Genomic DNA, 12063 nt, shown 5'->3' on the forward strand with positions numbered 1-12063 from the left:
CTAAACATTTTTCAAGTAAAACTCTTTACATCTGAACGGGACAAAAACAACAACATGTTTACCTTGCGAAGGTCAGCAGTCACAATCCCAAGTGCGGAATCGAGGGCCTCTTTCTTGTGACGAGCGCACAAAAGAACTCTCCAAGCAGAGGTTTAGGATCCGCCTTATCTTTGACACGATGCTTTTAGGCGTTTTCAGTGGGATATGTTTTTGTCCGCGGCATCCAAACTTGGCGGGAGGCAAATGGCTACTGCCTGGCAAATTTGATACAGCCTTACAGTTACCGAAAGACCTGGAGATATACTAGCACAAAAGCCTGTCGACGCGTCCGCTCACAGCCAAGCTTGCCTGACAAGTGACGTATTTTGTAGTCCTGATGGGGAGGGGGGCTAAAATGATGCTGTGGCCAATCAGGGGCCGCTTCTCATAAAGACCCCCTGGAGAGGAAAAACATCATCAAGAACTTCTGAATTCAAAGAGGCTCTCTCCAACAAATGACAGAACCCCTGACAGCTGGCTAAATTTCTTTGACCTGAATTCAGGGCTCGAAATACTGTACTTTGAATTATATTGTGTTATCATTTGTTCATATAGGGCTCCTCGACAATGTCAAAACATATACATAGGAAAAAGCTTGTCATGTGTGATGTTAGTAGATCTAGACACTGTTTTTTTTGCCCTGTGTAAGTATTAAGGTCCTAATGTAATATGTAGCCTCTACCAGGCTTCGGGAGGCGGCTGGAAACAGTAGAAATCGGCCAAATAGAAAGATAACATGCCAGGGCAGTTTGTCTGTTGGGAGAGAACATTTTGCCGCACCTGAAGCCTGGTAGAGTCTACACCCTATGACCAAGCAGCTACCTTGCTATGGCAGACACAATGCTGGTCTTCTATGGAATCTGTCTATGCAGTAATGGCAAGGAATTGGACATTTTATAACATGGGGTATTTCAAAACCTACCAAAAAACTTACCAAAGCAATGCGGTATCAATTAGATATCACCTCTAATTTTTCACTGTGTTTTCAAACTGAACCATCCACTGATCTATTGGTATTAGCTGGTATTGGTATTAGCTATTAAAATGCCCTTTGGTCTATGTCCAATATGTCTATGGGCTGCCTTGCTTGAAAAGTTGAAGCCGTTTCTCTTGTACGTTACTCTTGCACTGTAGACACATAGATGTAGTTTACCTGGCCCCACCAAGAGACTCGAAATTATAATTTTTTCTAGTTGGAACAATGCCTTGTTGTAACCCATCGGCCGGGTCAGTTGGTAGCCTGACTAAATCGCGCTCCTGGCGGCCGCCGCCCCCCAAAATCATTAACCTCCAGCCGAGAGCTTGTGTATACACAGGCTAGGTCAGTTGGTAGCTAATATAAACCCCCCACTGTTACAGACTGGACACAAAGTATCTCAATGAGCACTACAGGTCTGGCACCCAGGCTAAGTGTCAAATAACTTTAGAAGGACCCAAGACCCCCCAAAATAATTGCCTGATCATGTTTTGTTTAAGTCCTGTACCTTTGCCTTATTTGTGAACCTCCTTTACAGTTGACTTTAAGCTGTCTTTAATTTCTGACTCAAATCATTAATTTCAAATCTCTTAAATTGATAAATAAATCTTATTTATGCATTAATATACACTACCTCTATTTATTATGATTGAAACAAATTTCTCTCTTTCTAAATATCATGTGAAAGAAACAAACAATACGAAATTCTTTGTCATCAACTTCTTTTTAATATCATCATCTGATATTTTACAAATAAGTATTCTCAGGGTGGATAACTCAGCTGACCATTTCAGCTAACAAAAATAGTTTATTTTTTTTTCTTTCTCTTGTAAACTTCTGTTGACCTTAGACACAGCTGAGAACATACTGCTTTGATTATACAAGCATGCGCGGGAAAACACAGGGTACAACAAGCACGTCGGCAGAACGTACTGCGCCTGCATGAAATCCGTAATGTATTTTGCCTAGCACTGCGACAGAACATCTCATACAAGGTCGTATTCGTGCACATAAGGTTAACGTCCGTCTGTAGTTTCCAAATGACTGTGTCAGAAAAAATGCTGTCTGCAACAGGCAAAATTCTGATGCAACATTGACCAAACATCCAACGAATACTGCGAAAAATCAGGGTTTTGCATAGGCGCAGTACGTTCTGCCGATGTGATTGTACAACAGGCATTGGAATTCAGGAGTTACCTGGCCTTTGGTCACATTTCTGTACAATCAAAAATAATGCAGACATATCAGAGTTTAATATTACAACAATAACCATTCACCACTACATGTACGTAACTGCAAAAGACTGCATTACTAATATATAGCCTCTAGCAGGCTTCGGAAATGGCTGAAAAGAGCAGAAATTGGCCAAATAGACTGGTAACATGCAATGGGAGTTGGTCTACTAAAGGAGTAGAAATGTATTTTTGCCACATCCGAAACCTGTTGGGTTTGATCAAATTTGTGCGGCAAATGTACTCCCTTAGCAGAATAACTCCACTGACATGCTATCTGTCTATCGAATCTGACCGATTTCTGCTCTATCCAGCCACTTCCGAAGCCTGGTAGAGGCTACATCACTATATGTTGCTTGAGGAAGAAATTACAACCTTTTTATACAACAAGTACAACATCATATAGAACATAAGTTACAGTTGGAAGTGTCCATGCTCAAATTTCTTGGGAAGCAAACAACATTTTCTATAATCTGTAGAGGCCGCTAGCTTAGATAAGAGAGTCAATGTAAATGTACACCCTTGGATGTAAGATTAAATCTTGGTAATAAAAAAAATGAACAAGGTCTCTCAACTAGAAAATACTGAATTGACACAAGTTTCTGGAGTTTGCCGTTCCAAATTTTCATAACATTCTACTGCACAAGGTAATGATTTAAACAGGATTTCAGGATAGAACTACGCTGGTGACTGTCTACCTACAAGTGTAAGATTCTAACACCCCCCCTCCCCCTTCTTGGTTCCCACTGTCTTATAGCTCGTCTTTTTCTGAGTCATCTTCTTCCTCTTCCCCTGAGGGTGGTGGTGCCCCACCCTGTCCCTCGTACAATTTGCTGATGATCGGCGTTACTACCTCTTCCAATTCCTTCTTTTTTGCCTTAAAGTCCTCTGTTTCTGCGTCCTGGTTGCTTTCGAGCCAGGAGATTTTGTCCTCGATGGCTTCTGAGATTTTCTCCTTGTCGTCATCCTCGAGCTTGCCTCCGAGCTTCTCGCTGTCACCGATCTGGTTCTTGAGCGAGTAGGCGTAGCTTTCCAGCTCGTTTCTGGCCTCGACCTTTTCCTTGACCTTCTTGTCGTCCTCTGCGAATCTTTCCGCGTCGGAGACCATTCTCTCGATGTCCTCGGGTGAGAGCCTGTTCTGGTCATTGGTGATGGTGATTTTTTCCTTGTTGCCCGTGCCCTTGTCTTCTGCCGACACTTTGAGGATGCCATTGACGTCGATTTCGAAGGTGACCTCGATCTGGGGTACGCCGCGCGGAGCCGGGGGGATGCCGTTCAGGTCAAACTTTCCGAGGAGATGGTTGTCCTTTGTCATTGGTCGCTCACCTGTGAAGACACAACAAAAGAATACAAGTTATTTTGAGATATGCTGTGTTGCTAATTCTGGTTGTCATACTTGCATGAAAGTTCATCTGAATTGGTGAAAAAATTATATGAAAATCTTTTAACTATTTTCCAACCATAATTTTTGCTGAGGAAGACCAAGGGATTCAGTCAAAAATTCTGGTAATTCTTGAAGAACAGTTTAAAAATTCCTCACACATTTTGGATAAGTGACTGGATGTGTAACCCATTGAATTTCACTTCATTTCTGCAGTAGAGTTTCAAGTTTTACCTGCACTACATTCAGGAAGTATGGATCATACTAAAGGTCTTCTTCAAAAATTACTTTAAACTTAGTGCAAAATGGTTCAATTTTATCTGCACTAGATTGCATATGCTGCCAGCATTCCTGTCCTGATACATGACTGCAGAATATGTGGTATGGTGACTACAAAAGAATGAAAGTTACTAGAGAATTCTTTCATCAGTGACAAGTTATTTGAAGGGTGAGAGTACTAACCTCCAAATTTTCAATGTAGATGAGAGGTTAGTACTCTCACCCTTCAAATAAATTGTCACTGATGAAAGAATTCTCTAGTAACTGTTATATGTGACAAATGAATCTCTTCAACGAAAAGAATGAAAGTTGTGCTTACCTTCGAACACCTGGATGGTGACAGTGGGCTGGTTGTCTGCTGCTGTGGAGAAGATCTGAGACTTCTTGGTGGGGATGACAGAGTTACGGGGGATGAGCTTGGTCATGACACCGCCGACAGTCTCGATACCCATGGTCAGGGGGTTGACATCAAGAAGCACAAGGTCACCTATGGGAAACACAGAACAATTCATTAACATCTTTAACTTGTCATACGTTGAAATAAGTTCATTGCTTCATATCCTAAACATCTACAATCCAGTTTTTTGTTTGGCAATGTCATGTGCTAAAGGTGCAACAATCCTGATCCCCAAGTCTTGACTCACTGAAACACTATTTCCTGCATTTTGAGGTGAACATTTTACTCGCAGACTTAGCTTATTTTAATGACATCTCTTTCCATATATTTACACATCGATTTTTGTCAGTTAAGATGGATGCTGGCTAGAACACTGCACAAAGAGAAAGACAGGAATTACAGCAATATCATTGAATGTAAATGGAGAAAAAAAGCTAATACATCAAGTTGACATACTTAAAAATTTGAAGTCTGAATTGCTGGGCAAATGACATAGTAAAAAAATTTATGTATGAATTGCTGGACAAATGACATAGTAAAAAAATTTATGTATGAATTGCTGGACAAATGATACAATCTTGAAATTAATTGTTATCAAAGTGTATATATCTAGGAATACAGTGAAAAAAAAGGTTTAAAAAGTTGACACGTACCAGTCTCCTCCTCTCCGCTCAGCACGCCGGCCTGGACGGCAGCTCCGTACGCCACGGCCTCGTCAGGGTTGATTCCGCGGGACGGCTCCTTCCCGTTGAAGAACTCCTTCACCAGCTGCTGGATCTTGGGGATCCTGGTGGATCCGCCGACGAGAACGATCTCGTGGACCTCACTCTTGGACAGGTCAGAGTCTTCCAGAACCTTCTGTACCGGCTTCATGGTGGAACGGAACAGATCCTGGAATAACACAAAAATAAGGAAACTTTTCAATTATGTAGTTTTTCATATTGGTTACAGCTACAAAATGTACATTGTTGGACATAGGAGCTCTCACTTCAAGAGTTAGCTGACCAAAAAAAAATTGAGATGGAAGAAACAAAAATATTCCCTCATAACCTCCAAGAAAAAAGGCCAGGAGGCCAATTTAAGTACATGTATACTAGTATTTAAATAAACCAAGGACATTTTGCTGATATAACGTCCTTGAATAAACAAAGGTTCAAACAAACAATCTTTCAAAGGATAGCTTCTTTTTACATGGGACAAAAGGGGCCCAGTACATTCACTAGAAACTAGAAAATGTAAGACAGGTTTGCAAACTTAAAGTAGTGTCCAGTTTTTAATACAACAAACAATGCCAACTGACATATAAAGGAAACACGTCTACTTCAAAAACCTAGAAATAAGAAATGGTACAATTTTACTACAAATGCATACACCAAGGGTTTTTCTAAACAGGAATAAAGGCAGTGCTCCCTCATGCAACCAGCCAGCTCCCTCATATCAACTTTTAGATTGAACCCTACTTACACACTATTTAGTCTTTCTCAAAATGATCTTTTTCTAGTAAAGATGTAAAAACAATACAACAATGCATTCTAGCATTACAAACTGTTAGTCTGTTACTCTCATAAAAAATCCCCTCTCGGCCGCTTCACTCCCTCACCATGCTTGCGATCTGCTCCCTCATGCTAAATTTTTCTAGAAAACCCCCCGAAACATTCCACACAGGCTTCAAAATATCAAATGCTCACCATGTTCAGTTCCTCAAACTTGGCACGGGTGAGGGACTCGGAGAAGTCTTCGCCGTCGAAGAAGGACTCGATCTCGATACGTGTCTGGTGCTGGGCGCTGAGGGCGCGCTTAGCCTTCTCCACCTCCCGACGCAGCTTCTGCACCGCACGGTTGTCCTTACGGATGTCCTTCCCCTTCTTCTTCTTGAACAGCTTGATGAAGTGTTCCATCACACGCTGGTCAAAGTCCTCACCGCCTGATGAGGAAGTAAAAAAATCACACATTTAGCTTCCATGAATAGTTTCATCAGGTTGGTAAGACACTGAGTGAAGAGACTCTTTTTACACAACCAAGTCTTTTATTCAGCCAACGGAATTAAGTCGGCTGAATAAAAGACTTAGTCTTCACTCATAAATTTAGCTTCTGGTACAAAGTAATTGCTGGTGTTGGTAATGTCCGTAAAACCTGGCATCAAATGGACTAGTGGTTAGGCTAGGGGACACAAGATCGAAAGGTTGCGGGTTTGATTCCTTGATGTTGTCTCGTTGGGAAAAGGCACTTAACACAACTTTACCCAGGTATAAAACGGGTACCTGACTTCAGTTGGGGAGGCAAAACTTAAAAACTAAAAGGCGGTGGAAGGAGAGGGATGGGCCCCAACCCACTGCCACTATGGCCTGAAGAAGGCTATGAGACTGTATTTCCCCTTTGTTTTACAAAGTCTAAGTGCTATGATTTCAGATAAGGGAAAAATAAGGAAGAGAATCTTCCATCCTTAAATATTTCTATTTCAAACGCAAAACATAAAATAGCTAGTAAACAAAAAATTTACAATGTAGAGGAACAATGTACCATTTACATACATGTATGAAACATATGAAATGGCCATTACACAAAGTATTTACAATGTAGAGGAACAATGTACCATTCACATATGTAACAATTTCATGTCAAACAATGGCAATCAATCAATCAAAGGAGGCTTTACCCAAGTGAGTGTCTCCGTTGGTGGCCACCACCTCGAACACTCCGTTGTCGATGGTCAGGAGAGACACGTCGAAGGTTCCACCACCGAGATCGAACACGAGGATGTTCTTCTCTCCCTCCTTCTTATCCAGACCATAGGCAATGGCAGCAGCAGTTCTGTGGAGTAAAGAGAGAAGTATTTTTTTTCAGATTGATGGTATTATACTTCAAAAATGACTCAGCTCCTGAGGCATCGCCAAAAAAATAAGTCAGTTTATTGCACAACAATTGTGTCAGGTACAATGTATGGCATACAACATTGAATATTTCTCTACTTGTTTTAAGAAATGTTGTTTTATTGTTATCATCAATATTTTCCAATCTTCATTGTAAGGACATTACTGTTAGAAAATTGTAGTCATCTTTGATGTTGTATTTGTACCAAACTATTGAAGTCCCTTAATAACATTAAATAAACTTTTCTTGTTGCCAATAAGCAAAAGGATATCTATTCCAACTACTAGTAAAAAGATTTCAGGAAGGGAATACTTATTGTTCATTGATGAACCTCATCGCGTTGCCCATAACGAAAAGGATATCTGTGCCAACTGAAAAGATTTCAGAGAGAAAATACTTACGGTTCGTTGATGATCCTCATGACGTTCAAGCCAGCGATGGTACCGGCGTCCTTGGTAGCCTGGCGCTGGGCGTCGTTGAAGTAGGCGGGGACGGTAACGACGGCGTGGGTGACCGTCTTCCCCAGGTAGGCCTCGGCCGTTTCCTTCATCTTCCCGAGAATCATGGCACTGAGTTCCTCCGGCGCGAACATGCGGTCCTTTTCCTCACCGATGTCCACGAAAATGTGCGGCTTGCTGTTCTTGTTCTTCACCTGTAAAACAAAAGCAAGGTCTTTAAAATCTCAGTATTTTTCCAGACAAAGTCCAAGCTAGAAGAGAGTTGATAAAAAAATTTTTACTTTTAATATTTCTGAGAATGATGATGATGTAACTGACAAATATATTTCCATGAATAAAGCATTAAAGGAGAATAAGACATCACAGATTTCAGGATCATGAAAAATACTAGTATGCAACTTCCTCAGCTTTCTTTCCCTTGCTGACTCCCATGCAGATGTTAAGATCTTTGACTTTTTGTCACTTTGCCTGTCAATCTTCCTTCCCTCACCCACATGCTGTCAACCTACACTGCCTGAATGAACAGATACAAAAACTCATCCCTCAGCAACCCAAAACAGCACTTCCATACTCAGAAGTAAACTTGAGATAAAATTGTGTCTTACCCTGAATGGGAAATACTTCAGATCGTGCTGCACGGATGGGTCGTCCCATGTTCGGCCAATCAGACGCTTGACGTCAAAGACGGTGTTCTCGGGGTTGGTCGTCAGCTGGTTCTTGGCGGCGTCTCCCACCAGACGCTCGCCCTCCGCCGTGAAGGCGACGTACGAAGGGGTGATCCGGTTTCCCTGGTCGTTAGCGATGATGTCCACACGTCCGTTCTTGTACACTCCGACACTGGGGAAGAAAACAGGCAACATTGCAAACATAAGTTGAACAGTCTCAGTTTATATGAATCACAGTTAAATGGGAAGACAAAGTACCGTAATTCACAATTTTTTCACTGTTCTTTTGTGTCCACATTTTTCGCAGCCACTGCTGTACTGCAAACTTATCATTACCGTGAACAAATAATCTGCCAACTTTCTTTTTCCTGCACCTGCTGCCACGTCAATTTTTCTCAGACAAAAAATTTTGCTACCGCGAACATAAAGTGAATTACAGTAATCCACCATTCTGTACAGAAGAATTCTAAACTCTTACATTTGCAATTATGGGCTTGAAAGTTTCAAACACATAACATACATGTACTATCGTACCAAATATGACATTAGAAAGATAAATATTTTTTCTGAGATTTGGTCTCAGAAAACTGGTCAGTGAAAACTATCAAAACATTCTCCTACTAGCTATAAAAAGCAATAGTGTGGAAAAAAGGGTGCTGAAAAGTGCATCATTCGAGCATGGTTTAAAAAAAAATTTGTCCAGAAAATGATTTTATGGCCTACATTTCTTCACCTAAATGGAGTTTGACTTTAAGTTCTGAAGCTCACCATGAGTAAGTTGTTCCCAGATCGATTCCCACGACAGTTCCTACGCTGTCCTTCTTCGAGTCCTCGTCATCATCATCAGCACGGATGTGCGCAACGTTGGCGACAAGTGCCAAGGCCAGTATCGCAAATGTGTAAGTTTTCATCCTGCAAAGAATGCAAACACAGATATGAATGTGGGGATAATACTAATAGAAATGTCAACATCTTAACAGGGCTCAAAACATTACCTGTATTTGCAGATTAATGCAGGTAAAATTAGAGCTGTTCTGGTTACTCTCTAAGCAAAGGTTGTGGGTGAATGATCGTTACCTTTTTAAATATGGCCATTTTTTTGTCGCTATCCCCACCAGCCTTTCCGGTTATGATCAGAGAGCTTTCGGTCGCGCTTCGGTAATCGTGACGCTACCGAACGTTTCCGACGGATATTCCAGACTATATACAAGATGGCCGCCCGGTTTGTCCACTAGCGATGTTTAGTGGTTTTAGGTCACGCTGTGGAATATTTAGGCTGATCTGAACATCAGCAACCCGGCCAATTGTGGTTTTATACTGTAGGGAAGCTCAGGACAGCATAAAAAAGGGGCGAAAACGGAGCCAATGAGAAATGTGCAGTTCTGCCGATGGATCTTTCCACGACTCTTGCAGAGGGTAATGAAATGTAAGCCTGAATCAAGAGTCTCCAGGGCTAATATATTTCAAGCCCAGTAACTAAGGTCCCGTTGCATAGCAAGTGGTTGTCGAGAAAAAAAGGTGTGGTGACATATGCTAAATCGTAACTGTATGTTATGACTGAAAATTGCATTTTGTGTTGCAGTCATATTTGAATGTATGATCTCTTCAGTGGTGTATGAATTTTATCGTTTGACATGGCCAACATGTAAATGTGGTCCAGATATGTAAGAAATCACATGGACTGACAAGTGCCATCTGCATCAAATTTAAAAGGCAAATTTAAAAAAAAAAACTTAAAATGCTAAATTAAGAAACAGGATGTTCAATATTTGACAAGAGGGGAAATGGTACTGTGTAAAACGTACCGTCACTCCTATTCCAAACTTAAATATGTTTTTTGCCAGTGGCTACCTTCAATTCGCTTCAATTCAAGACGGGTCGTTTCGCAACTTGGATCATGATGGACCCGCAGTTCGGTAAGCCACGAAACGCCCCCCTCCCCCATACATAAACCTACCTGGTAAAAGTAGCGGCCTTGATTTCGGATTAAGTCTTAAGGTATGGCAGAAATTTTTCGCTGTACAAGTACTATCCTACACACCTTGTAACTTAAGAGTTTTGGAAATACGGCGGAAGATATCCTCAAGGTAAGATTTTCCCTTTTTTTCAGCTTCCGGAAACGTTGGTACGGACTTTTAACAGTGTTATAGGACACAACTTGCGGCAAAAAGACTCAATTTTTCACAGGTGTAATGGTTCCCGTTATACATCGACTACACACAAGTTTCACTGGTTCTGAGAAGGAACTGCAAGATTTCAGACAAACCCGGAACTCTGAAAAAGCCGGCTGGCATGGCCGCCATGTCACATGTGCGCACCTTGGTAAAATAAAAACCTCTCTATAAAATTATTGACCAAAAATATCCAAGTTAAAGACATCTGTGCTTACCTGGATTGGCTGTGTTGGCTCTCAGTCTGTTGAAAGTCGGGTAACAGCTGTCACACTGTTAAATCTGATCAATTTACTCGTCTACTGTCTTCTCCACGTCGTCTTTTCCTCGTTGAAAGTGACGCTGTGCCGATTGCATTCGATATTTCACTCCCCACGTCCCGGATCGTGTCGCGCTCTGATTGGCCGAGCCCTTTCAACATGTCTGCTCCTGATTGGTCACCTCATCCAAATGTCTTCCTCTGATTGGTCAAGCTCCAGCATGTGACTCGCTCCGCGAAAAAATACACGTCAGTGTAGAGAATCTCTGACGTCATATCCGCGAAAATCGTCCGGGGGACCCCGGAAGTGAAGGGTTTCCCTGAAGAAATAGTTGACTTGGAGCAATTATGTACTGCCACGTGCAATAAACGGTGAGTTATGATTACTCAGAGTGATAAAATGATGACACTTGTATCTTTGATGATTCAATGTTTTCTGGTTGTCTCATTGACTTGGTGCAATATTATACGGCCACGTCAATTGAACTACAGTAATTTTTACCCATGAAGGCATACGAACGGTTACTAAAAGTGACGATGAAATCTGCAATCCTGAAATAGAAGACCCGCGAGGATCTCTCTGTCATGAAACAAACAAACAAAAAACAAACAAAAAACATGATACATGGAATCCTATAACGTTAATTGTTAACGTTACACCAAGCAGGCTTAAAGCACATTTCAGCGTGGAACATGTGAAATACACGTGCAACTGGGAAACTGTAAACACAACGAAGCTCACTTTTTTTGGATCCAATACATGGTTGTTATTCTTCCTGTGGTGTGTGGTCCTACATACAAGTTACAACACTACATCCTACATGACACGGAGAGAAAAACACGTCTAACTGTTATTCGAAATATAGATACATGTACTAGACAGGTACTATACGAGATAACTTGACATGTGGACCATATGCACCAAATATAAAATTATTTATTTTAATATGTAAAGTGAGAGAGAAGGAAAAGCTGAGAGACTATAAAAAATCAGTGATAACTTAGGGGTATAAAGTCTTAAATAAAATTCCGATGCAACGCAAAAACTTGAAATATTATACTAGTAACTTGCAACAAAGCAGAACTTATCACCCGATCCCATAATTGCTTTTACACCAGTATTTAGACTTACATGTATAACATTATAACGTTACATGTTGTAGTTTGATCATATATATGTAACGTTAACGTTATATGTTCCATTTGTATAGATCTGAGCAGGTAGATAATTTGATTCATAACAATCAAATCTCAAAGGCTTATTCTCCGAAACGCACGAGACATCCCCATTTCAGTTGGACTCGTCTGTAACCCCTATTTCAGTTGGACTCGTCC

The 12063-nt window shown here is 41.1% G+C and overlaps 1 protein-coding gene across 1 annotated transcript; it reads right to left on the reverse strand.

Moving 5' to 3' along the window:
* Positions 1-1727: 1727 nt before the first annotated feature.
* On the reverse strand, positions 1728-10859 carry LOC109482539 (78 kDa glucose-regulated protein). The gene is made up of 9 exons (XM_019785281.1): positions 10688-10859; positions 9067-9210; positions 8239-8470; positions 7577-7827; positions 6961-7115; positions 5993-6228; positions 4958-5195; positions 4227-4394; positions 1728-3573 (listed from the first exon to the last, which is right to left on the reverse strand). Exons 2-9 carry the CDS (start codon positions 9207-9209, stop codon positions 2999-3001), a joined length of 1998 nt encoding a protein of 665 aa, XP_019640840.1. The 5' UTR covers position 9210; positions 10688-10859; the 3' UTR covers positions 1728-2998.
* Between the last annotated feature and the right edge of the window lie 1204 nt (positions 10860-12063).

Source organism: Branchiostoma belcheri, unplaced genomic scaffold, assembly GCF_001625305.1.
Source record: "Branchiostoma belcheri isolate BF01 breed outbred unplaced genomic scaffold, Haploidv18h27 scaffold6, whole genome shotgun sequence".
NCBI classification, from domain to species: Eukaryota; Metazoa; Chordata; class Leptocardii; order Amphioxiformes; family Branchiostomatidae; genus Branchiostoma; species Branchiostoma belcheri.